Below are 25,280 nucleotides of genomic sequence, written 5' to 3' on the forward strand. Positions count from 1 at the left end.
GACACCACCAAGACCGTCCTCACAGGCACCAAGGATGCCATGTCCACTGGGCTCACTGGGGCCATGGGTGTGGCCAAGGGGGCCGTCCAGACCGGCATGGACACCACTAAGACTGTGCTGCCTGGCACCAAGGATACCTTCTGCAGTGGAGTGACCAGTACCGTGAATGTGGCCAGAGGGGCCGTCCAGGGGGGCCTGGACACTTTAAAGGATGCCCTGATTGGCACCAAAGATGCCATGTCCGCTGGGCTCCCCAGGGCAGGCAGCGCGGCCAAGGGGGCCATGGAGACCGGCCTTGGCGCCATCCAGAATTGGTTACCTGGTGCCCAGGACCCCGCCTGGGGTGGACTGACCAGTTCCAGGGCCCCAGACAAAGGAGGGGAACAAACTGTTCTCAGCCCCCAACCGGCTGTCTCCTGCGGGGTCTCCAGCCCCCCGGACCCTCCCTGCTCAGGCCTGGACCTTGCCGGGCAAGCCACTGCCGGCACCAAGGGCCCTGTGTCCACTGTGGCGACATTCCCCGAAGGGGCCACCCTGGGCAGGGAGGCTGCAGGGCACGTGGCCCCCACGGGCAGTCGTGAAGGAGCCACAGGCTTCGCGGTGCTCCGGGACGAGCTGGAGGACCTGGGGGACATCTTCCAGCCCATGGACGCCGAGGAGCAAGGTGAGAACAGGAGAGGCTGGGGCCCGGGTCCCCGCTCCTAGCGGGGGCTTGTCGTCTGTGTGACCCACGCCCCCGATGCCCGAGGGGCCTGGCAGATCGAGTCAGGCCGTCTTCCCTTCCAGCTCAGCTGGCTGCCTCCCAGCCCAGGCCGAGGGTGCCTGCGGCCGACCAGGGCAGCTACTTCGTGCGTCTGGGTGACGTGGCCCCCGGCTTCCGCCAGCGGGCTTTCGAGCACGCGCTGAGCCACCTGCAGCACGGCCAGTTCCAGGCCAGGGCGGCGCTGGCCCAGCTGGAGGACTCCTTCAGGCTGGTAAGAGCCTCCCCCACCCCTCCAGCGGGCGCCTTCCTCAGGACATCTCAGGCCCTCCCGTCCCGTCCCCTCCACTGACACGGACAGAGCACGCCCGGTGGCCACCACGACGGCCACGGACCTGCTCTCAGGGGCCCACGTCCCAGGGAGGGAGACAGCAGGGGGATGCAAATAAAGCACACGAGGGTCTGCCCGGGCAGCGGGCGTTCCTCTGAGCTATGTCAGGAATGCCGAGGGGGCCCAAGGCCGGACAGCGCCCTGAGAACAAGCTGGATGTGTCCCAGGAGCAGAGCAGGGGCCAGGGTGACAGGGCGACAGTGGGGACACGGTCGGGGGTTCAGTGATGCAAGAAAGGACCCAATTGGAGGTGACCTGGATGCCCGCGGGTCGGGGCGCCTGGCAAGCGGGCCTGCTCTCCCGCTGTCCCTGCTCGCTCCCCGCGGCCCAGGCTCTCCCCCGACACTCGCGCCCCTTGGTTCTCAGGGTGGGGGTGGGGGCTGACGTGCACGGCAGGAAGGCGAGCAGAACCCCTGATGCAGATGGCGATGGCCACCGGCTCTGAGGACCTCCGAGTTCCCAAGGTCCCAGGGCTTAGCTGTATGATAGTCCCGCCTACGTGGGTGGTGGAGAGCCGGGCGTGCTCCCCGAATCAGGATCCGCGAGGTGCGCCCCAGGGGTCTGTGATGAACCGCAGCCTGAGGACCACTGTTCCAATCCAGAGGGTCTCAACAGGGACAATCCTACCCCCAGGGGACTCCGGGCCATGTCTGGGGACATCTGTGGCTGTCACACTGGGGGAGCTCCTGGCATCGAGTGGGTGGGGCCAAGGATGCTGCTCAGGCCGCGGTGCCCAGGACCACGAGCCGAGGAGTGGCCTGGTCCAAAGTAGGTTTTGTTTAAGGGGATCGTTCTGGCTGCTGTGGGAGGACGGGCCAGGGGGGTGGCGGCCCGGAGCCGGCAGCTGAGCGAGGAGGATTCTGCAGAACTCCTGGCAAGGGACGACGGGGCCTTGGGAATCGCACCAGTCGGGGCAGGAGGCAGCTGCGTTCCAGATGTGTTTCCAAAGCAGAGCGGCCGGGGTCTGCCGTCGGGCCAGACACGGGACGTGAGAGGGAGAAGACCCAGGAGGCCTCGGAGAATTTTAGCAGGGGACACTGAGGAGCGGCTGGGGCCACCGCACTGGGTGGCCAGGAAAAGCTTTGCCTGGAGCGAACCTGGAGCTGAGGGTGAAGGGCCCAGGGGAAGGGGTGGAGGAAGCACGCTCCGGCCTGAGCAGGCAGCCACGGCCGCAAGTGGTCAGGGGACAAAGAGGGTCAGTGTGGCCAGAGCAGAGAGCACGCTGGGGTATCCGCGGGAAATGAGGTCTGAGACGTCCTGGGCGCCAGAGCACGTAGGCCATGTGAGGAGCTGGGTTTGAGCCAAAGGGCACTGGGGAGCCATGGGAGGGTGTGGAGCTGGGCAGCGACAGGACCATCCAACTGACAGTCCATCTCCCAGATGACCTCGCGGGGAACGTGGACCCTGCCTCTTTACGTGAGACAGTGCGTCCTGTGTGGCCGGCTCTAACCTGGTGGCCTTTCCACCGCACCACAGGAAAGGTCTTGACACGAGGCTCGGCCCGGCCAGGATGCCCGCCCAGGCCCTCGTGGCGCCCCAGGGAGTATGTGAAAGGTCCCTGCCAACAAGCCATCGTTCCTCTGCTGGGCTCTCTTTCCAGATTGAAACGGCCAAGCAGGTTCCAGAAGCGCAGCCGGGGCCAGAGCGGGGTCCGAGCAGCCACGTGGCGGATGCCAGTGCCCGAGAGGTGCGTACTCGGGGCGGGGGCGGGCTCTCCTGCCCCCCGACGGCAGCTCACCCCACTCCTTCCTCCCGCAGGCGCTGGCCGCCGGGGCGCTGTCGCGGGCCCGCGGGCTCCTGCAGCAGCTGCACGTGGCCTACAGCACCCTGGCCGCCGGCCTCCAGGGCCTCCCGGCCGAGCTCCAGCGCCCGGTGGGGGAGGCGCGGCGCAGCCTGTGCGCGCTCTACGGCGTCGTGTCCTCCGCCGGCTCCGTCGCCGAGCTGCCGGCCGAGCGCCTGGCGCAGAGCCGCGAGGGCGTCGGGCGGGCGTGGCAGGGGCTGGAGCAGCTGCTGGAGCGCATGCAGCACAGCCCCCCCCTCGGCTGGCTCGTGGGGCCCTTCGCCCTGCACCCTGGCGGGGAGCCTCTGTAGGTCCCCCCCCACCACCGAAGCGTCGGACCCTCGGGCTGGTGCAGGAGCGTGCCTGTGGGGGCCCGAGGACCCTCTGAGCCGACCTTGCACGGCTCCGGGTCTGCCTGAGCTGGTGACCCTTCCTTCCTGAGCACGGGCACGGCAGGCCCTTCTCCAGGCCCGGGGCCGGGCTGCGGGGGCCGCGGACGGACGGAGGGCCTTCGCCTGAGGACGTCAAGCGAGCGCTCCAGTCAGGACGCAGGTGGAACCGTGCCGAAGTCTGGAAGGTGCTCATTCGGCAAGCTCCCGACTAGGAGCCCCTTTATCTTGACGGGGTCACCGCTCCAGTCTGGGTCCTGCAGTGGCCCCGAGCAGGCGGTCCCGCCCTCCATCCCTGGCCCCCTCGGAAGGCCCATGCTCCAGCCCTCGGCAGGCCGTGCTCCCTTGACCGGAGTGGACCAGCGTGCCACCGTCATCCCGAAGCAGGCCCACTGCGTCCGCTGACCCCCGTGTAGCCCAGGGGCCTCTTGAGGACAAAGCCACAGCAGCCATCGCCCGGGCTTGGCACTGGCCAGGCTGGAGGACTGGAGTGTTGGGGCGGGGTGACAAAACCAGCGCCTTCCTGCCTTGGCCCCTCGCCCACCTGGCCCGCCCCGCATGGCCAATCAGACCCAGACTCCCAGACCTGATGACCGGTGGTCCCGAGGTGCCTGGCCAGAGGCTGCTGATGAAGGAACTAAAGGGCTTCCCTAGGGGGCATGTGGCAAACAGACTCGACTCGAGTTCAGGCCTCATCCCTCGCCCTGGGCTGGAGACGGGGCCGGGACAGCGCCAGCGGGCCGCGCTGCCCCAGATGCTCAGGGCAGCCCTGTGAGGTGGGCTGAGCGCAGAGAGGCAGGCCGCAGAGGTCCAGGCCCCCACTCCTGCGCCCCCCGCCCCGGCCCTGTGAAAACAGGATGCCTGGACACGAGATGCTCCCGCCGCTGCATCAGAGCGCCAGCGGCCCGAGCCCAGGCGAGCCCCCCGTCTGGCCGGGTCCCTTATGGAGCCAGGGCCTGAGTGCCTGGACGGATCGGCTGGCTCTCCCCTCGGCTCCCAGGAGCCACCAGGGGCTCTGCATGGGGCGCCGGCCGTTGGGAGCCACAGGAGTCAGGAAGCCCCAGGAGCCCTGCCGCCCTCAGTCTCTGTCACGCACAGCCGTCAGAGGCGGTGACACGGGAAACACAGCCACTCACAGAAACTGAGCACAGCGACTTGACCTCAGTCCAGCCAAATCACACAGGGCGCCAGGCTCAGGAAGTCCCACGCACACCACGGGCCTCTCTCAGCTGGGACGGAGGGACTCGGCCCCCGGCAGGGCAGGGGACACAGCAGAGGCCGCTATTCAACCAGTAACTGTCATGAGCAGGGGCTGGGAGCTGCGCACACATGCTGAGTCAGCTCTGTGAGGCCGGGGTCATCCCACATCCAGGTGAGAAAAGAGAAGCCCAGAGTGAGAGTGCCACTTGTCCAAGGTCACACAGCAAAGCCGACTCTTAACGCTCAAGCCCTCTGAACATTAAGGGCAACCAACAGCCGCCAGCACCCGTCCCAGCCTAAATGGCTTGAATGCCCTGATCTGGCACTACTGGGGACTCTGGGTCCTTCCCTGGGGGTCCCAGAGCCACCTGCAGCCTGGGCAGGAAGAGCAAACGGTGTGTCTGATGTCCCCTTTACTTCTGGCAAGGTCTCACCCCCCAGCCCCTTCACGTCAGCCCCGCGGGGCCCGGCCGGGCACACCGTCAGAACCAAGTTCACATTCGCTGTTCATGGTGACCCTATGGCTTAAAACCCTTTGTCCCAAACGGGCCCGACAGCGGCGAACCGCTCCCCAGCTCCAGCCTGGCCACACCAGTAACGCTAGAAAGCCAAGCCAATAAAAGTGATTTTTTTTTTTCATTAAAAAAACCCTTTATAGTCATTTCATGTCGGTCAGAAATCACAGAAATTAGGCAGAAAAAAACCCAGGGGGACAAATACAAACAACAGCACGGCGTTTCCCCAACAGTTCTCTGCTCCCTGGGCGGCGGGCGGCGGGTGGCAGGCAGCGCCGGGGCTCAGCTGTCCTCGTCGTCCGCGGACTCGGAGTCCGCGCGCGCCCTCTCGCGCTCCTTCCCGGGCGCGGCCAGGCCGGGGCCCTCCCGCGTGCTGCTGGGAGCGCGGCGCGGGGCGTGAGCGGGCCGCCTGCCGTCTGTCACCTGCACCCGACAGCGCCCACCCGCCCCGCGCGCCCCCAGTGCACCACGCGGGGCCACAGGGAGACAGAGGGTCACCGCCTGGCGGAATGGACGGGTGCTGGCGCAAAAGCCTGCGTGCCCCCTCCCAGAGTGCCAGGAGGGAGCCACCCGCCCAAGGGCCAGCCCGGGGTGGCCCAGAGCCCAGAGATCCCTCGCCAGGGGCCTGGGGTCAGCTGCCAAGATGGGGCAGGCCCAGCGCAGTGAGGGGTGAAGTGTCTGCGACCTCAGCAGACGAGCAGCCCACTGGGAGCAGCACAGACGCTGGGAGCCCTTCACACCGCCCCCTCGGGAAGTCGCCCCCACGGCCGCGGCCCCCGCGACACTTACTCGTTGTGCAGCAGGTCTTCAGAGGAGCCGCCCCCCGGCCCCCCCTCTGAGTTCTGTCCTTCCTCCTGCTCCTTGTCCTCGGTGCTGTCCCCCTTCTGGGACGTGGCCTCACCGTTCACCGGGGCCGAGAGGTCTGGGTGGGAGACAGGGCGGGTGGGACACCGCCGGGCTATTGTCCGGGACCCCTTACCCCTTCCCGCTGAGAGCGAGTGAGCCGGCCTTGGGACAGGGGTCCTGAAGCACCCTGGACCCCGCTCGAGGGCCCTGGCCCCAGGCGCCCGAGTGAGCGTCCACCTCCGCGCCTCCCCGGCCGCACGGGCACCGTCAGCTCCCAGCAGGCCGGGCCCGGCTGAGGCTGGCTCCCTTCTCCAGCCGGCTGGGCCCCGACCCCACGAACCTGAAGCAGGGAGGGGTGGGAAAGGAGTGGCCGTGGGTGACAGTGGAGAAAAGCACCTCTCAGCCTGGGACAGAAATGAGAAGCAGAGCCTGCGGTCCCTCGGTGGCCGAGGCGTGCCCCGAGCCCTGAGCCATCTTTACGCCAGGCTTAAGAGCTGCCCTGAGCAGCTGTCACTCGGACCATGTGACCCCAGCAGGCAGGAACGCTCTCCCGTCCCCCACGGCCACTGCCCCTGCCAGAGCTGCCCTTTCTATTCGGGAGGCCCTTCAGGCCCAGCAGAGGCCTCGCCTCCCCTGACCGCCTGTGCAGGAACAGGCCACTGCGGCCGTCTGGGACAGAGCGCCACGCTGTGCTCCGGGCTCAGACGGCCGGCTCCTCACCAGTGCTCGCCTCATCCTCCGCTCGCTCCGTGGGGGCCTCCTCTCCGGCCAGCGGCTCCTCGGCCTTATCCGCCTCGGCTCTCTCCTTCTCTGTCCCAGGTCTGCTCGCCTTCTGGACGGCCTCGATTTTTGGTCCCAGGACCCGCGACTTGAGCCGGGTGTAGACCTCCGCGGCCTTCTCCATCACCTCCTTGTTGGCCTTGTAACGGCGAATCTGGCGCGCCAAGAGGCCTGGCTCAGGCCGGGGAGCTGGTCTCACCCCGCCCCACGACCCTCCCCCATCACTGCCACCCCCAGCGGGGGCACCTCCCCTGGAGACTGCCATTCCCCACTCACCCCCGCACCCGCCCCGCTGCTGGCTTCCTCCTCGCCCTTCCCCCTCGGGCTCGTGCCATACCTTCTTCAATGTGGCCACCACATCTGTGTTCTTCTGAAGGATCTGCGAGGTCACCTGCAGGGTCCCCAGCTCGGCGAGGGCGTTCAGACACCTCTTCACGTCCTGTGGGGTGGAAGGGGAGTCAGGAGGGCAGCAGCAGGCTGATGGGGTCCTGGGGGCCCAGTGGGGCGGGGAAGGACCCTTGGGCTCTCCCTGCAGGGGAGGGCTGAGCGATGGGGAACCCGGGGACAAGCAGAGGGACCTATGACATGGAGGGGCTCTTAGCGTCTGCCTGTGGCGCCCCCTGGTGGGGACGCCAAGCACTGCAACTCAGGACACCAGCCTGGCCCCAAGCTGGGGGACACACGTAGGAACAGGGACCCCACCCTGCACACCCTGAGGGTCCTGGGTCTGCAAAGACGGAGTGGTAGCTCAGGGGAGGCGGCTGCGAGGTGACCCCAGGGCCCTGAGAAGCGTCTCACCGGATTGTCGACCTTCAGGGCGAACTTGATCTCGCTGTGCAGCTTCTGAAGCTTCTCCTCCACAGAAGGTTCTGGGCCAGGAGAGAACAGCCCGCCCGGGTCTGAGCAGGGCCACAGAGGCCCAGGCTGTGGGGACTGGCTGGCCTGGCCCCCACCCCTGCCGAGGACCTGCCCGAGCACCACCCCAGGGACAGGAGCCAGCTGCTCAGGGCCCTCCCTCCCCACCACCTCGGGGTCCTCAGACCGTGACCAGGGCAGCCGGGCCTTACCTTTCTTCTTCTCGACCTTCCGGTCCGGCGGGAACCCTTCCGACCGCTTCCGAGTTCGCTCTACCTTCACAGGCCTGCGGAGAGTCATGCCTCTCAAACGGGCGCCTCCCCATCATCCTCGAGACCACCCTGCCGCAGCCACCACATTCTCTCCGCTGAGGGCCGGGGCCCGCCAGGGGACCCACGTCTGCTGCGTAAGCAAACCTCTAGGAGGCCCTGGAGGCGGGGTCAAGGCCGCCGGGACCTGGCCAAGGGCAGGCACCCAAGGGGAACAAAGACGCCAGCCCTGCCTCTGGTTCCTGCGAGCAAACAACGTGACATCCCAGAATTCTTTGTTTTCACACCTGGCTGAGAGTTAGTATCTAGTTATGGGAAACTTAGCAAATGAGTTATTCAAAGGCGCTCCGAACTGACACGGATCAATGACAGAAGCCCACATCCTGGCCAGCAGTCCAGCTGCCCAGCTCCCCGTGGGCAGGGATACGGGCTGTCCCCCACCTCGGCGGGCCTCGGACTTAAAACATCTGGTCTGGGGGACGGTCTCCCTCTTGGCCCTGTGGACATCAGGGCCGTCCTGGGCACTGCGGAGGGTTGAACAGCATCCCTGGCCCCCACCTGCCCGATGCCAGGAGCTCCCCCAGTGTGACAGCCACAGATGTGGCCCGGTGTCGTCTGGGGGCAGCCCCGCCTGGGCGAGAGCCCTGGCCTAGGGAAAGGACCAGCCCTGGATCAGAGGCTCCTACACAACCTGATGGGGCCCCGAGAAACAGACACTTCAACTGGATCTGACTGAATTCGGAAGCCGGGCACCAGGACGGGTAGGGCCCAGGGAGGTAGGGGAGGCGGGGCAGAGTGGGGGACCTGGCCCGGGGCTTGTCGTCGGGCCGCCCTCGCTTCTCCTTCTGGCTGGCTCTCCTCACGGGCTCCGTGCTCTGCAACTTCTTAGCCGACTTCTTCGCCTGCGGCGGCCAGAGAAAGCAAGGCTGGAGCGGTGGCAGCAGGGGCTGGCCCCAGACACCAGCCCTGCCATCAGAGACGCGGCCCCTCCTGCCACCACCTCCGCGCTGCTGGGGGCTGGCGGACCGGGCAGGACGGACGGGAAGGACCCGCGTCCAGTCCATACCCAGGCAGCAGCTTCTCAGGCCCTGAAAGGAGCTGGGGGTGCTGGAGTCCAAGCCGCCATCCAGCCGAGGGGCAGCCCCGCCCCATCCCCCCGCCAAGGGGCTCGAAGCCGTGGCCACAATGCCTCCTGGGGCAGGGAACTCAGTCCCCTCTTTGTGACCAAAGGGAGTGCGACGGGGAGAAAACAGGGGTCGTCCTGCCTCCCCATCCCCCCTCCCGCCCCACATGGGGTCCTGGGCTTGGGCTAGAAGGTGACGGGCCTGGGAGGCAGACTCTGGTTCAGGCCGGACTGTGAACGTCAGGGGGCCGGGCAGCTGATGGGCTCAGGGGACCACACGGTAGCTGATGGTCACCACCGCCTCTGCCAGCCTCCTAACTGCCCCCTCACTCACCCTACAAGCTGCTCTGCCATAGTGGCCAGAGGACACCTGCGGACACCTGAGTCTCCACCTGCAGCCCTCCAGGATCCCCCTCCCTCAGAGAAGAAGCCTGAGTCCTCCCTGCGGCCACCAGGCCCCACACGACCTGCCCTGTCCCCTTCCCGCCCTCCCTCCTCCCTCTGTCCCCCTCGCTCCCTCTGCTCCAGCCACACTGGCCTCCTTGCTGTTCCTGTCACACACCAGACCTGGTCCTGCCCCAGGGCCTTTGCATGGGCTGTGCCTGCTGCCTGGGACGTCTTTCCTCCAGATCACTTCTCACTTCATTCAGATCCCTACTTCAATGGCACCTTCTCCTCTGAAGCCTTCAGGGCCACCCTACTTACAATGGAAGCCTGTCCCCTAACGCTTCAGTCTCCTTTGCTTTGCTCTCCTCCTGAGCACAGAACGCCCCGTGACCAGTCCTCCTGTCGTCCACTACCTGTCTCCCTTCCTCGGGGGCAGTCCCTCAGGGTGTCTGCTCCAGCCCCGGCTTGGCGCTCTCAGCGGGCAGACAGCAGGTGCCCCGTCCACGGCTGCACCGAGAGGCGGCCCTGGGCCCGAGCCTCCCCCGCGCGGCGTCGCCCCCCACCCGGAGTGACCCTCCCGGCCCGGGCCCCGGGGCCGCACCTCTCTGTCCAGCTCGGCCTCGGGCTCCGAGTCGGAGGAGGACTGAGGCCCCCGGCCCTGGCGGCCGCGCTTCCGCACGGGCTCGTCCTCGTCGCCGGGCGCGTCGCCGCTGCTGCCGCCGCTGCCCGCGGCCGGGGCCTCCCCGCGCTCGCGCTCGGGCCGCGCGCGCCGCCGCGCCTTCTCCTCCTGCTCCTGCTCGCGCAGCCGCCGCAGCTCCTCCTCCTGCGCGCGCCGCCGCCGCGCCTCCAGCTCGCGCCGCCGCGCCTCGTCCCGCCGCTTCCACTCGCTGATGCGGTCCACCTCGTCGCTGTCGCTGCGGGAGGGGCCGGTCAGAGGGGCCCGCGCGTGCCCGCGCCCGCGGCCACCCCGGCCCGGCACCCACCTGTCGCTGCTCGAGCTGCTCGGCGGCCGCTCCGGCTTCGGCTTGCGCCCGCGCGGCTTCGGGGGCGGCTTCTCGGCTGCGGGAGAGCAGGGTGGCCTCGTCCCGCGCCCGCCGCCCGGGGGCCCCCGCCGGCCCCGCCCCGCCCCCCTACCTGGCTTACGGCCCCGCGGCGGCTTCTTCACCGACACGTCCGAGTCCGAGTCGGAGGCGGAGGACGACGCGGAGGACGACGCAGACGCGGGCACGGCCGGCGGCTCCCCCTGCGGCGCGTCCGAGTCGGCTTTGGAGTCCGAGTCCGAGGCCGACGGCGCCTTCTGGGGGGCGGCGAGGGTGAGAGGAGGGCGGCCGGGCGCCCCCACCCACCGCCAGGCCGCCTCCCCCAGGCCTCCCGGGCACCCAAGCTCCGGACGGGAACCCCATCTGCGCCACCCAGGGGCCCCCCACCCCGGCTCTGCGCCCGCTCCCCTGCGCCCACGGCACACACTCACACATGCACATGCGTACACACCCCCACACACGCACAACACACACTCATCGGAACGCCACAGGCCACGATCATGCGCACACTCATACACACGTATATGCAGCACACATGTACGTGCACACACCACTCACACGTGCACTCGCACCACACACGCACAACACACTCATCCGAACACATGCCCGACCATGCACATGCATCTGTACACACGTGTACACGTGAGAACACATACACACACTTGCACACACGTGTGTGCACGCCACACACTACGCCACCCATGTACATGTGCACACACACACCACATACACTGTACACACCTGTGCATAACACAGCCTCCTACACACACACACCTCACACGCACGCTCATGCATCCACACACACGCTGATACACCCACAAAGACACGTAACACACATGCAAACACAGCACATGCAACACAGGCACACCACACACAACACAGCTGGACGTGAGCCCGCGCTCCCCGGCCCCCCACGTGCCCGGAGGGCCTCCCTCGGGCCTCTGCCAGCAGCCCGGGCTCCGGGCTGGCCCTAAACCCCCTCAGGGAGGCGCTCTGCACACACAGCACTCAGGGCAACACGGTGAGCCATGGTGAAGGCACAGGCGGAAGCTGGCGGCCCCTGCCTGACCCGCGTCCAAAAGGACCCGACTCCAGTTGTGGCCGCGGGCAGGTGACTGAGAAGGGAGGCTCCCGAGGCTGGCACGGGGACCCAGAGCCCCTGTACCTGTTTCTTCCGTCCTGCGAGGGGGCCCCGCCGTGGCGCCCGGACCACGGCTTTCTTCTCTGGGGTGAAGTCCTGCGCGGAGAGAAGGGAGCTGAGCGCAGGCTGCACGGGCTGGCCACCTCGGCTCCCACCTGCGCATCCCCCCACCTGCCCACCTGGTCGCTGGTCTTCTCTGACTCAGACGAGCTTTCCGAGTTCTCCTCGTCGGACGGGGACACGCTGCCTTGGTCCAGGTCGCTGGAGGCCTTTCGAGCTCGTTTTGAGACGGACATCTGGAAGGGGAGGAGCCCGAGCGAGCGATCAGCCACCAGGAAAGCCCGCGTACTCGGCAGGGCCGTCTCCCGCCTGAGCGCTCCCGGCTGGGGGACGAGCTGTGGTTCTGGAACCTTTGGGGGGGGGGGTGGCAGGGGGCCACCCCTTTGAGAATCTGATAAAACCCAGGGATCTGGAAGCTTGGAGACATGATGCTCAGTGACATGAGCCAGACACAGAAGGACACACACTGTATGGTCCACTCACAGGAGGTCCCCAGAGGAGCCACAGCCACAGAGACAGAAAGTGGATGGGGGGCCAGGGGCTGGGGGAGGGGTGGGAGTCAGTGTTTCATGGGGACACAGCTTCAGTTTGGGGAGATGGAAAGTTCTGGAGACGAATGGTGGGAGGGTTGCACAACAATGAGAAAGTACCTAGTGCCAATGATCTGTGCACTTAAAAATGGTTAAAATGATAAATTTCATGTTATGTATATTTTACTGCAATAAAGGAAAAAAAAAAGAAAAAGCCAAACCAGGGATCTTTTCCCCAGAAAGACACGTGGACACCTTTTGGTGGCTGCAAAACACTGTAAATGTGCGACAGACCATCGCTGTGCGTACCTTTCAGAGTGGTTAGTTGTATGTGAATTTCACCTCAATACGAAATTTAAAAACATACGTCCATACACGTGTCCACAACGTGAATTCAGTTTCAGGGCTTCATGGAGTCCGTGACGCCCACCCAAAGAAGCCGACTTAGGAATTTTCACAAAGGAAGAACAGAGAAAGCATGGAGAATGAGCTCTGGAAACAGACCCCTTCCCGGGGACAACCAGCTACTTCTTGCTGGGGCGTCTGCTCAGTGACAAAGCCCGTCTACCTCCATTCTGTCACCACTGAGACTTGGAGGTTCTCTTCACAACAGTTAACTGAGCAGCTCCCCACCCCGTGCCCCGTCCAAGGCCAAGGTGTGATGGGCTGAACTGTGTCGCCAAACCCTAGGCGCGCAGGATGTGGCTGCATTTGGAGAGGGGTCTTTGCAGAGGTGATTAGGGGAAAATGAGGTCATTGGGGTGGGTCCTGATCCAACAGGACTGCGTCCTTGTAAGAAGAGGAGATAAGGACGCAGACACGCACAGAGGGACAACCACCTGGGGACACAGGGAGGAGCCGGCATCCACATGCCACGCTGAGCGGCCTCGCAGGGTCCAGCCCTGCCGACACCTGGGTCGTGGCCTCCAGCCTCCAGCCCCGGGAGAATATACAGGTCTGTTGTGAAGCCCCCAGCCTGTGGTCCTCTGTTCCGGCTGCCCGAGTGAGCGACTTCGCTGAGTGACAAGCCAATGGGAGAGGAGGCTCCCACTGTCCTGTGACTTCCCGTCTAGGCAGGAGAGCCCACAGCGCTCACTGAACCCCGAGAGCAGAGGGAGTCCTGTGAAAGTAAGGGGGCCCCGTGGGGGAGACAGGATGCTTGAGGGGCGTCAGAGGGAGCCGCCGAAAAGCCTGCAGGACGACGGCGGGACAGATGGCGGAGGAGCTTCCCGGCTGAGGAGTCGGCGAGTACAAAGGCTCTGGGGTGGCAGGCAGCTTGGCGTTTTCAAAGACGTGAAAGGAGGCCGGAGTGGCTGGCGAGTGGTCAGGGACCCTGCACCCCGCCACCCTCATCACAGGGGCGGGCGGGACCCCAGCCTGGCGGCAGGGAGAGTAGTATGTGAGTTGGGGATCCTGTGTGTTCCTCTCATCCCCATGAGCAAGGGACTCCTAAGCCAGGCGCTCGGGGAACCCTCCAGAATTGCTGGACATTTCTGCCTCCCATGCACACTTGAGTTCCAACTCGAAGCAGTTCCAGGTTAAGCATTTCCAGCTGGGATGTGGCCTGGGCCGCAGACAAAAGGGCCGGAATCGCGAGGACTAAGATGACCCCACGCAGGACCCTCCCTCCTGATGTCCACACGCCGGGGTCGAAGGAGAGGCGTCAGGAGGGACCCTGAGGGCGAGATCCTGTGACCCCAGGACCAGGAGCGACCTGGCTGGTGGGTGGGCAGTGCCTGGCTGGACCTCCGACCACAAGATCTGGTGGCCGAGGTGTGTCAGAAAACCCTGATGAGAGGTCTTCTGTGGAGCCGTTAAGAAGAATAACTACAAAGACCAGGTCCGTGGGTCCACAGAAAAACACCAACAAAACAGTGTTCACTGGAGGGAGCATAAAGTGGGCCCCACAGGAAAACCACAGCCCCCTACAGACTGGGAAAGGAACAGCGAGGACGTGCTGGGTGGTGGGGCGCCAAGTGAAAAGGTTTTGAAAGTTTTTCCCTAGTGTGGTTAAAAAGTGTGATGACAACCTCTATTTAATGCCAAGTTGGCATACGGACCCATAAACAGTGGTTTCTGTCTCGGGGGTGGGATGGCGGGGGTTGTTTTCTACAGGTTTCTACTGAACTTCTCCAACAACTATACACAGAAATTACACGGGCTTTTAAAAAACAATGCCAACTATGTCATTAAAAGTTGGGGGAAAGGGGCCAGCCCCGTGGTGTGTGGTTAAGTCCAGCGTGCTCCGTTTCAGCAGCCTGGGTTCGTGGGTTTGGATCCCGGGCGCAGACCTACACCACTCGTCAGACATGCTGTGGTGGCGACCCACATACAAAAAATAGAAGATTGGCACAGATGTTAGCTCAGGGCAAATTTTCCTCAAGTGAAAACAGAGGAAGACTGGCAATGGATGTTAGCTCAGAGCGAATCTTCCTCACCAAAAAAAAAAAAAAAAAAAAAGTTGAGGGGAAAAAACTAAATGCTCAACAATCTTAATAATATCCACATCACAGACTACTTCTCAAACACTGAAAATTCCATCTTAAAAAATAGTCTTTAATGACAAGGAAATGCTCATATTAGGTGGAAAAACAGCAAGACACACACTGGATGTGTGATGGCCAATTCTGTACTTTACACACACCCCCGGGTGAGGCACATACGAGATGACAGAGAAATACATCAAGAGGTCAAGTCCTTGGTGCAGAGGACCCCTCGGATAATATGGGTATTTTCTGACTAGCTTCTTTACGCTTTTTGCATCTTCTAACTTATCTACAACGAGAATGGCTTACCATTATAATTGGAGCCACAAATATTATTTTTAAAAATAGTAAGAAGAATGCCTTACTCTAGTCACAAAAAAATGCTCCTAGAACCTGGTCCTTTCATTCTGCACCCAAATATTTGGTAGTCAAAGGGCAGAGGAGGAAAAAAGAGGCAGGAAAGAGAATCTATACATAAGAACCGAAGACATCTGTGCACACAGAAACCTGTGCCCGCCTGTTCACAGCAGCATGATTTATGACGGCCCAAAGAGGAAGCCAGCCCAGGGGCCATCAACAAATGCACACACACACGTCCCCCCACACTCTGGAATATTACACAGCTGTGAAAAGGAGTGACGCCCTGACAGAGCTGCACGTGGATGGACCTGAACACACGACGCTCAGGGAGAGAAGCAGACACAGAAGGACACATGGCGTGTGATCCCATTGACGTGAAACGTCCAGAACAGGCAGATCCACAGACAGAGAGCAGGCCCATGGGTGCCAGGGGCTGGGGGAGGTAACTGCTAATGGGAAGGGGGTTTCTGTTGGGGTGATGGAATGTTCTAGAACTAGTGGTAATGACTGCACAACTCTGTGAAGGTACTAAACTTCACTGAATTATATACTTTGAAGGGGTGAATTTTACGGCATGTGAATGGTATTTTAATTTCTAAAAGAAAGCATGATAAGAAAGAGCGGCAGGGCGGGAGAGTAGGCTGTGGGATGCGACCTCAGGGTGGGAGGGGGAAGGGCCAGGGCATCGCTGTCCCCCTACAGGCCAGATGCGCCCACCCCGCCCCTACCTTCAAGGCCGGCGCCTTCCGCTTGAGGCCGCTGTTGTCACTGCTCTTGTCTGAGTCCGAGTCGCTCTCCATCCTGTCGCTGGCGGCTGTGGCGGTCACGGCTGTAACGGCCATGACCCCCCGGTCCTCGTCGTCCTCGCTCCCACCGGCTGGGTCAGCTTCGGGGGCCTCACTGTCGGAGGAACTCACCGGCTGGGGGCGGAGGGGCAGAAACAGCATGTCACCACTAGGCTTGGGGGGGGGCTTTCCCAACCAGGATGGCGACCCAGAGGACAGCACCCACTGGCAGGGTCTCAAATGTCAGGGTCCAGCCTCCTCGCTTCCCAAATGGGGGAACTGAGGCACAGAAAGCCCCGAGAGCTGAGGCAGGAGGGTGTGACGGACACGTGTGGAGGGCGCCAGGATTCAAGGGCTGCCAGATTTAAGGTCAAATCTTGGGCAAGTGACTGAAGCCTCTCTGTGCCTCAGTTTCCACATCTGAGCCATGGGGATGGCACCATTTTGGCCTCAAAGGGCTGAGGTAAGGATGAGACAGAAGTGGTACGTGACATACTCAGGACGGGCCCAGAGCATGGCAAGAGGTCCGCCAGTGTTCGCTTCTGTAACTATTGTTGTGATTATTATGCGGGGGCCGCTGACCCAGGACTGGGCCTCCGGAAGAGCGTCAGCTTTCAGCAGGGCTGCTTCTGTTTTGCCCAAAATGCCCGCTCCGCAGAAATGGCCACAAGGACAGCCCCCACTTCTCCGGCGCCTCCTCCGTGCCAGGCACGTGCTGGCTCGTCTGTGAGCAGCGGCTGGCTGCTGGGCGGTGTGCGAGGCAGGTGGCGGGCACAGATGTAGGGGGTGTGGTCCCTGGCCCCGCGGAGCTCGCAGTCCAGCGGGAGAGACCGAACACAGCCATGTAAACAGATCAACATCCCAGTGTGGTGACGGCAGAAAGGAAACCACTGGTATGTGGCTGCGAAGTGTGGGAGTATTTCGCGGTGGGTGGTCGGCTGGGGGGGACCCTTGGAGGGCGTGACGTCTTAGCTGAGGAGCCATCCCAAGCATGTGGCAAAGTGGGGGCCAGACACATTCCAGAAAGCAGGAAGGGCATGAGGGAAGGTCCCTGGATGCAGGAGAGGTCGGTGTGGCCAGAGCAGAGTGAAGGAGAAGAAAACGGCAGAGGAAAGGATGGGGCATGGCCAGGGCCGGATCATGCAGAGTTATCGAGGACCTGGGGCATCAGGCAGATGGCACAATGACAGTCAGGCCACTGGGCTTTCTTGGGTCCCTTTGGGAACTTGTTCTGGATGCTGTATGTTTGTGGGAGGAAAATGGACACACCCCGGTCGTATCCAGCCCTCACTCACTCATCCAACTAACACGATGGAATACCTACTATGCGCTCGGCCCCGTGCTGGGGACTACAGACGGGTGAGAGAGGGTCTCTGCCCACGGGGGGCTCACAGTCTAATGGGGAGACAGACAAGTACACACAGTTACAACCAGGCACGAGACGGGGTGCCACTATGGCTCCCAAGGCAGTCAGCCCACCCGAGTCCGGGGAGAAACCTGACCTCATTATTTCATGAACTTCTTCTCTAAATAACTGATTTTTTTTTTTAAAAGAAAGAAAGAGACTGAGAGTTTTAAGAGCCACATTCTCTGGAGACAACCCAAATGTCCGTCTACTGATGGACAAACAAAACGTGGGAAAGTGCAGAATGGAATACTATTCAGCCGTGAAGAGGAGCGAGGCCCTGACACAGCTGCACATGGACAGACCTACACACACGACGCTCAGGGAGAGAAGCAGACACAGAAGGACACACGGCGTGTGATCCCATTGACGAGAAACGTCCAGAACAGGCAGATCCACAGACAGAGAGCGGGCTCGTGGTTGCCAGGGGCTGGGGAGGGGAGGATGGGAGTGACTGCTGATGGAAACAGGTTTCTTTGTGTGGTGACAGAATGTTCTGGAATTAGAGTGGTGATAGCTGCACAATATTGTGAATGTACTAAAAGCCACTGTAGTGTATCTTTAAAGTGGTTAAAATGGTGAATTTTGTTATGTGACTTTTACCCCAACTAAAATAAAAAGAATACTATTACCAAGAAAAAAAGCCCCTTCTCTTGGTGCGATTATAGTTAGGGCAATGGATGGGAATGGGGCATGCGCGGCAGCCAAGAAGAAAGCGAGGAGGACCCGAAGTGTACGAGATCCCATGAGAGGAGTCTCCCGGGGCACCCAGACGGGCACACGGAGTGAGATGGGAACGAGAAGCTACGAGAGGCGAAGTCTGTGCAGCCGCGTGACCACAGGAGGGAACAGGGCCCCAGACGGCCGGCCGGAGGCAGAGGCGAGCACACCATGTGGAAGGGTGTGGAAGAGCATGGCAGTGCGGCAGGAGCATGCGGGCGCCAGAGCTGGGCCCGGATGGCGACACAGGAGCCGGGAGCCCCGTGGAGGGAGCAGATGGGAGGGAACTGGGTCCAGCCGTTCCTCTGGCTCCATCGCACTTGTGTGCTTCCCGCCCTACCCCCCGAGCGGGTGGGAGCCCCCCAGCCTTCATGCACAAGCCCTAATGAACAGGCGAGAGAAAGGGCGACCAGGTGTCGACAGGACTCCCCACTCAGCACGAACACCTTCGTCTCCCTTGAGTCACTGTGACCAGGGGCCCTAAGGCACAGTGACAGGGCCGCGTCTGTGTAATGTGTGACAAGATTAAAACGTTAAGACTGAGGAGGTCAAGCCCCAAGCCTAAAGGCGGGAGAGAAAAGTCAGGCTATGACAGTGGGGTCGGGCCCCCTCTCCTCCAGGGCGCTGTTTCTCTTGGGAGCGTCCCTGCTGAGGAGAAGCGAGATGCCATTCCCCCTCCCCTCGGGGGCACAGTGGCGCGGAGGGGAAGCGACGGGACGGCTGGTGGGTGGCAGCCCAGCGGCGAGAGCCGGCGCTGGTTAAGGGCGACGCGCCAGACAGCGAGCTTATCGTCTATGTGCCGGGTGGGGGCTGCCATCCCCACGTGCAGATAAGAGGAGGCAGCGTGACAGCTCAGGACCACACAGCGACTAAGCCACAAAGCCGGACGCCAGCGTGTCTGCCCCGGCCTCTGCCTGGGCCACTGGACACAGCTACCGCCTATCAAAACCCCTCTGTGCTCCTGGCCAGCTCTTGACCGGCTGTGATCCGATTTGTGCCTCAACAGCCAGGTCAGGCGACCGGGATGAATGGGCAGGTTCCACAATGGGGGAAACTGAGTCTCCGGGGAGGTCAGTGACTGCCCCACACCGAGCTTGTGGATGAAGCCAGGACTCTGAGTCTCCTGGGGCCAGCCCAGGGGATCCACGTGCCTGCCAGCAAGGGCTGTGGGCCCCTGGGCCACATGGGGACGTCTGGGGGGCGGGAATGCCAGCCGCACGGAGAGGAGCCGGGGACAAAGGCAGAGAGCCGGCCCCCTCCAGCCTTCCCGAGGCCGGCTGAGTGACACTCCAGCACACCTTCCTCCCACTGCGGTGACGGATCGGGAAGGGCCTGCAGGGAAGCGAAGGGCAAAGCCAGCCGGCCTCTGCTTCCCCATTACCGCCGCCATCTCCCACCGAGCACAGACTGCGTGTCACCGTGCCACGTGCCGGATGCCCATCCGCTTCTGGATTCGCCCGAAAAGCCTGTGAGAAGCCGGTCCTGCCACGATCCTCTGTTGCAGGGGAGACCGAGGCTCAGAGAGGTGACCTCAACTCCCCAGGCGCACGGTGAGCAAGGGGGAGAGCTGGGACTCGAACCCAGGGCCGTGCGTCCACACAGCAGGGCTCCTAAGCCCAGACCCCTCCTCCAGGCACTGACCAGAAGGAAGAGATTTTTGGCGCGGGAGGTGGGAGGCCTGGGTTCAGCCCTGGCTCAGCCCCAACCAGCCTGAGCACCTTGGACAGGTGCCTCTTCCTCTGTCACGTGACGAGGCGCATTAGGTGGATCCTTCCAGGTCTATGGTTCTCAACCAGGGGGGACGTGTCCCCCGGGGCACACTTGGCAATGTCCAGAGACATGCTAGTTATCAATATGGGGGAGATGCTCCTGACTTCGTGGGGTGGGGGTCAAGGATGCTGCTTAACACCCCACAGGACGGCCCCCCGAGAATGATCCGGCCTCGAATGTTGAAAAGCCCAGTCTAGGTCACAGAGGCCTCAGCGTGCGCCCCTGTAAAATGGAAGAGACGCCACCTGCCCAGCCCACTCTCAGGCTTAGTGTGTACAGCTGGAACCACCTCCCACCTCCTGGAGTGGCAAGGGGACGTGGGGACAGGGCTGGCTGTACACCCTTGGGGAGAGCACCTGCTGAGTTAAGGCTGTCGCAAGGAATGAGGCCGTTCTCGGCGTGCTGACGTGGACCCGTCATCAAGATATGTGGTTGGAGGAATAAAGCAAAGGAGGGACTCCCATGCTTTAAAAAAGAAAGCTACCCGGGATTTCACAGGAACAAGGAATTCTGGAAGGACACAGAAGGAAACGGCAGTGGTGGCCGTCTGGGAAGGAAATCGAAACAGTGTCCGGGACGCAGGACTGACCGCACCGCGTGTGCCTGGGGCCTTTTCAGTTTTGGACCATGACTCTATTTCCACTCGAGAAGTCAAAATAAAGGACAAACTTGAAGGACCAAGAGATGGCTGAGGTCCCCCGGGGCGGCGCCTGCAACAGCCGCCTGCGGCCGGCTCCCTCGGAGGCATCGAGGACCGCGAGCGGGAAGACACACCTCGAGGGCGCAGGCCTCCGGCCTCCACTGGGAAACCCCCCTTCGAGGGGCCCAGGGAGCTGCGTTCCCAACCGCCTGCCGTGTGGAGGGGCGGCCAGGTTAGAGAACCGAAGGGCAGCGAGCAGCTCTAGCTAATAGCCATCCTCACCTTGGGGGGCTGTCAGGGGCGGGTATAGGGTCAAGGCCGCACCGTTTCCAAGTTCCATTCCTCCAGGGCAGGCACCTGTGTGCTACTTGGCAAGCTGGGGGTGTATGGCAAATATTAAACGTCGCCATGACTCACCGGGAGGGCACATGCTTAGGACGTAACCAAACAAAGCTGGAGCTGGGGCCAGAAAAGGATCTCGGAAACTCAGCCACCTTAGAGACCTTCCGATCTGTTTACCCAAGTCACGGCCACGCAAGCCCGCGGAGAGGCGGCGGGCACCACACCAGGGGGACCCATCACGGAGGGCGACCGGCACCGACGTGCGCTCACCGGGGCCCGGCCCCTCCAGCGGGCCCACCAAACGCCTGGTGCTCCAGAGCCATCTGCAGAGCGAACCCCGGATTCTGGACTTCGAGCTCCCGGGAGGGAAGGACTGTGTCTGAGTCCTTTCGGATTCCTGGTCCCTAGTACAAGCATGTGGCAGGTGGCGACACAGGAGTGTGTGCCGGACCCACGGTGGCCTCAGCTGCAGGAGAGGCACACCCAGACCCTCAGGAGACCCCGCGTTCTCAGGCGGTGCCCATACCACGGAGCTGCTCAATCCTTTGCTCACGAGAACGAGACCCTGTCCGATGCACGAGAACCAGACCCTCTCCGATGCCTGCCCCCTGCCCAGACCGTGCAGGGTCCTTTCTGTCCCTAACAGTCAAGCTCTGCCCCCGCAGTCAGCCCCATTGGCCCCCAGCCGCCCTCGAGCCCACCCCGCCCCTCCTGAGGGCAGGCTAGCCCGCCCCGCACGGCTCCCACAGGAACCCCCAAAGCGGTGGGCACAAGCAGCGCGGAGAGCCCGACCCGCCTCCCCACATCTGCCCTGCACCCCAAAATACCCGATTGAGGAACCCCTCTGCCACCCTCCAGCGGCCCTCCACGGCTGGATTCTTCACGAATTCAGCTTCCACTTTTCTCCACGCCTTCCTTTCCCTGAAGCTTTCTAGACACCGACTTGCCACTGAGGTGTCATCTCTGTCCCCCTTGCATTTTTTTCCACCTGAGCAAGAACTCTCACATCTACGAACTGTGGCTTTTTTTTGAGTCTGAAACCTGGGGGGAGGCAGAGGGTGTTAACGGACGAAAAAAATGTTTTTCCTTAAGAAAGCGAAAGTTTCTGTAAGAGCTATAACAACACTTCTAAATGCAGGCTAACCCTAAAGCGGGGGTCTCACCGAGGGGTTCCTACACCCCTCTGCCCTTCCCAGAGGACACGGGGGCATGTCTGCGGGTATGTGTGGGTGTCACACCTGGGGGTCTCCTGGCATCGAGTGGGTGGGGCCAGGGATGCTGCTCGACCCCCCAAAGCACCCAGGATGGCCCCCCAGAGAGTGACGCGGCCCCCACTGGGCCCCAGAGCGCCGAGGCCCGGCCTGACGCGGGCTCTGCGTCCGGGAACTCACCAGAGGAGCGCTGTAGCTGGCGTGGGGATTGTTCTGGATCTCCCACAGTCCTTCATTGAAGCCTTTCCTCTTGTTGGGCTTGCCGTATTTGTCTTTACATTTGTCGTAGGGAAACAGGTCCTTGGGGCCCAGGAAGGCTCTGGAGAAAGGAACCACGGGGCCGGTCCCAGGTGAGCCGGGCCAGCCCGGGAGGCACCGGGTTGGGGGGAAACCGCGCCCCCGCTGGGAAGACTTACGTTTCGTGTGTACCGAAGAAGAAGATGGGGTACTTGTTGGGCGGGGGCTTCACGGCTCCGTCGGCGATGTCATCGATCTGCAGGGAGAGGCGGGTCAGGGGGGGGCGGGGGGGGGGGGGGGCCGGGGGCTTCACCCACTGACGCAGAAATCAGCCAGGTTACTTGCAGGGAAGCACGTGGGGAAGAGGGGAGCCCTCAACCTAGGGAGATGCATCACTTGCCAGTCAAGCACCTGCATTCTTCTCTGCACCCCACCCCTCTTGCACACCTGTCCCCTCCCCCACACTGCTCTGTCGCCAAAGGAGGGGCTTCACCTGAGCAAAGCCAAATATGGTCCTCTGGGCAGCCAAGGGGCGGGGCCGAGCTCAGCTTCTAGGAACTCCCAGGACCCTCCCACGGACCCCCTCCCGCAAAGAGGCGATGGCTGGCGGGTCTCGCAGAGCCCGCAGCTGGCAGCTCCAAAGATGCAGAGGGTGGCGGGTGGGCTGCAGGAGCCAGGCCCTGAGCATCCAGGAAGTCCCACCCTCTCCCGACAGGCCCATGGGCTCCGGCAGCTGTCAGTCACCTCCCCACAGGAGGCCAGCAGCCCCTCCACTTCCAATCAGGTGCTTGGAAATGTTCCGGGCTCGGAGAGCTGGCTGGAGGGGGGGCGGAGGAGAGGGTGAAGCTGGGACTCCGGGAAGAAAGGAAGTGCCCGTAAAGTTTCCTCGCTCCCGTGTCCCCCAAGAAATTAGCACGAGCCAATCAGGTTAGAGCGGGTTCCCTGGACCCCATTAATTCCTTTCTATTCTCTTCAACGCCTGGAGGGCTCCTGGCATCCTCCCGCCGCCCCCCACCAGCTTCCTTCCTTGGTTCTCCTAAAGTCCTCGGGCCGCGCTGTGGGCCTCAGGCATCCAGCCTAAGCATCCTGCTCCCGCCAGAAGCATCCCCAACTCCATCACTCTGTGGACCAGCCCCGCCAGCGTTCCAGGCACCGCTTCTGCTCCAGCCTCACCCAGGACCTGCCTCGGAGCATGAGGCCCAGACATCCTAGCCATTCCGCTCCGGGAGCAGCCCTGGCCTGCCCAGTGGGTGGTCCCCGAGCCCCAGCCTGGCATCCGGTGGGAGCCTCTCCCACCAAACCCCCAGCTCTGTGATGCCCTTCGTTCTATTGAAGCCCCATCTTCCACTGTCCCCTCCTGCTGCCTCGGCCTCCCGCCCCCACCCCCCTAAATTCCTTCAGTCCCACCATGCATATTCCACCAACCTCAGCCCTGGGTGACTTCAGCCCTAAGACCTGGGAGGACAATAACCTCCGGGTCCCTCCTCCACACTGCCCTGCCCTGGACACTGCCTGGATCTCCGCTCTCTGCAGACCTGGGACTCCCAGGCTCACGATGCCCTCCAGACCCGGACCCCTCGGACCATCTGGGTCCTCTGGATCCCAGCTTCCTCCAAAGGGGAACCCCAAAGTCGCCTTACCCAGCCCCCTCCCTTAGATGCTCTCTCCGTGGGGCGTGAGCCCCTGCGGTGTGGCGCTGATCTCGGATTCAAGCTGGACAGAACAGTACCCCACCCCAAGCCTCCCTCCACCAGGGTCTGGGGGGGGGTTGCGGTGGGGGTCTTCACAGGGCTCCAGTCCCCAGGGTCCCCCAAACAAGTCTTATGCCAACCCCTGGTCCCTGAAGCCCCGCATGTTCAGCTCCAGAGACCTCGTGAACAAAGCCCCCAGCCCCATTTCCAGCCCTGGCCTCTCCCAGCCCCCTCAGCCTTGACCCTCAACCCCCCTCCCTTACTGCACCCCTCACTCCTAGCCCCCCTTCACACGTGAGTCTCTGCCCCCAGCCCCTCAGAATGTGGCTTCTCCTGGCCCCCCAGTAAAGCCCTTCAGGTTGGAGCACCCCCCTCCCATTAGTTTCACGGTCCCCTCAAATCCCGCCCCTCAGCTCCCCTCAAACCCACCGACCTCTCTCCAACTTGAACCCTGGTCTCTCAGGCCGCAGGTCCCGCGAACCCCATCTCTCGGCCCTTGAATCCCCGTGCGGGTACCCCAGTCCCAGGACCCCCAGACCTCCAGGCATGCGGGTCCCCCAGGTCCTGGACTCCCCAGACCCAGAAGGGCGGGTCCCCCAGGCCCTGGTCCCCCCAGACCCCCGAAGGGCGAGTCCCCCAGGCCCTGGTCCCCCCTGACCCCCGGAGGGCGGGTCCCCGAGGCCCTGGTCCCCCCAGAGTCCTGGAGGGCGGGTCTCTCAGGCCCTGGTCCCCCCAGACCCTCGGAGCGCGGGCCCCTCAGGCCCTGATCCCCGCAGACCCCCAGAGCGCGGGCCCCTCAGACCCTGGTCCCCCCAGACCCCCGGAGCTCGGGGCCCTCAGGCCCTGGTCCCCCCAGACCCCCGGAGAGCGGGCCCCTCAGGCCCTAGTCCCCGCAGACCCCCAGAGAGCGGGCCCCTCAGGCCCTGGTCCCCCGAGACCCCGGGAGCTCGGGCCCCTCAGGCCCTGGTCCCCCCAGACCCCCGGGGTGCGGGCCCCTCAGGCCCGAGGCCCGCACTGTCCCACCCCCCCACGGCCTGGCCCATCTCCCGCGCGGCCTCACCCGGGCCGGCCAGTGCGGGTAGCCCTTCATCTTGGCGAACACCAAGTCCCCGGGTTTGAAGGCGTGCGGCATGCTGGCGGCGGGAGGCCCAGGCCGCGGGAAGCTGCGGCGGCAGCAACGGCGGCAGCGGGAGGCGAAGCCGGGGGCGGGAGCGGGGCGCCGAGGGGGCGGGGGCGGCGGCTCGGGTAGCGGGCCGGAGCGCGCTTATTGGGCTGGGCGCCACCGGAAGTCCCGCCCTCCAGCCGTCATGGGCGGGCGACGCCGTCGCTCAGGGCCACGTGCGGGGATAGAGGAGCGCGGGGACCAATGAGAAGAGGGGTTGGAGCAGAGCAAGTTAACGGGATTGGATAACGGATACAGCCAAGGGGCGTGACCCAGGGGCCTAATGGGAGGGGGCGGAGGTTATGGGAGGTGAAAGGGAAAAGTGGGAGGAGGGAAACTCCTCTCAGGGAGTGAAGAGGAAGGTAGCCAGGCTCCTCGGGGGCGGGGCTTAGGTAGGGGGCGGCCCATGGGCCGCCACAGGAGGAGGGGCTTTAGGTAGGAGGCAGGCCATTGGATACCACAGGA

The 25,280-nt window shown here is 63.5% G+C and overlaps 2 protein-coding genes across 3 annotated transcripts in view; one reads left to right on the plus strand and one right to left on the minus strand.

Moving 5' to 3' along the window:
* PLIN4 (perilipin 4) overlaps positions 1–5,095 on the plus strand; it is an 8,399-nt gene extending 3,304 nt beyond the window's left edge. The window contains exons 6-9 of the mRNA XM_046685758.1: positions 68–664; positions 787–974; positions 2,692–2,778; positions 2,850–5,095. Coding sequence (XP_046541714.1) covers positions 68–664; positions 787–974; positions 2,692–2,778; positions 2,850–3,182 — 1,205 coding nt within the window. The 3' untranslated portion in view covers positions 3,183–5,095. The remainder of the gene's footprint in view (positions 1–67; positions 665–786; positions 975–2,691; positions 2,779–2,849) is intronic.
* A 13-nt stretch (positions 5,096–5,108) lies between these two features.
* On the minus strand, positions 5,109–24,883 carry HDGFL2 (HDGF like 2). 2 transcript variants are annotated; one of them, XM_046685757.1, is made up of 16 exons: positions 24,714–24,883; positions 22,142–22,218; positions 21,906–22,044; positions 15,581–15,772; positions 11,596–11,712; positions 11,441–11,512; positions 10,370–10,532; positions 10,219–10,294; positions 9,837–10,149; positions 8,530–8,627; positions 7,669–7,742; positions 7,400–7,470; positions 6,939–7,040; positions 6,542–6,755; positions 5,765–5,897; positions 5,109–5,348 (listed from the first exon to the last, which is right to left on the minus strand). In XM_046685757.1, exons 1-16 carry the CDS (start codon positions 24,783–24,785, stop codon positions 5,258–5,260), a joined length of 2,004 nt encoding a protein of 667 aa, XP_046541713.1. In that variant the 5' UTR covers positions 24,786–24,883; the 3' UTR covers positions 5,109–5,257. The 2 variants fall into 2 exon arrangements, with proteins under 2 accessions (XP_046541713.1, XP_046541712.1); XM_046685756.1 differs by having other exon boundaries at positions 5,109–5,351.
* Between the last annotated feature and the right edge of the window lie 397 nt (positions 24,884–25,280).

This window comes from Equus quagga, chromosome 14 (assembly GCF_021613505.1).
Source record: "Equus quagga isolate Etosha38 chromosome 14, UCLA_HA_Equagga_1.0, whole genome shotgun sequence".
In the NCBI taxonomy this organism is placed as follows: Eukaryota; Metazoa; Chordata; class Mammalia; order Perissodactyla; family Equidae; genus Equus; species Equus quagga.

Excerpts from the sequence above, each read along its gene's own strand:
- HDGFL2 (XM_046685756.1), bottom strand. The coding sequence starts at position 24,785 with ATGCCGCACGCCTTCAAACCCGGGGACTTGGTGTTCGCCAAGATGAAG. Across the intron at positions 11,513-11,595 it reads CAGAGAAGACCAGCGACCAG|GACTTCACCCCAGAGAAGAA; the intron begins GTGGGCAGGTGG and ends CTCTCCGCGCAG. Across the intron at positions 5,898-6,541 it reads GGAGGATGAGGCGAGCACTG|ACCTCTCGGCCCCGGTGAAC; the intron begins GTGAGGAGCCGG and ends TCTCCCACCCAG.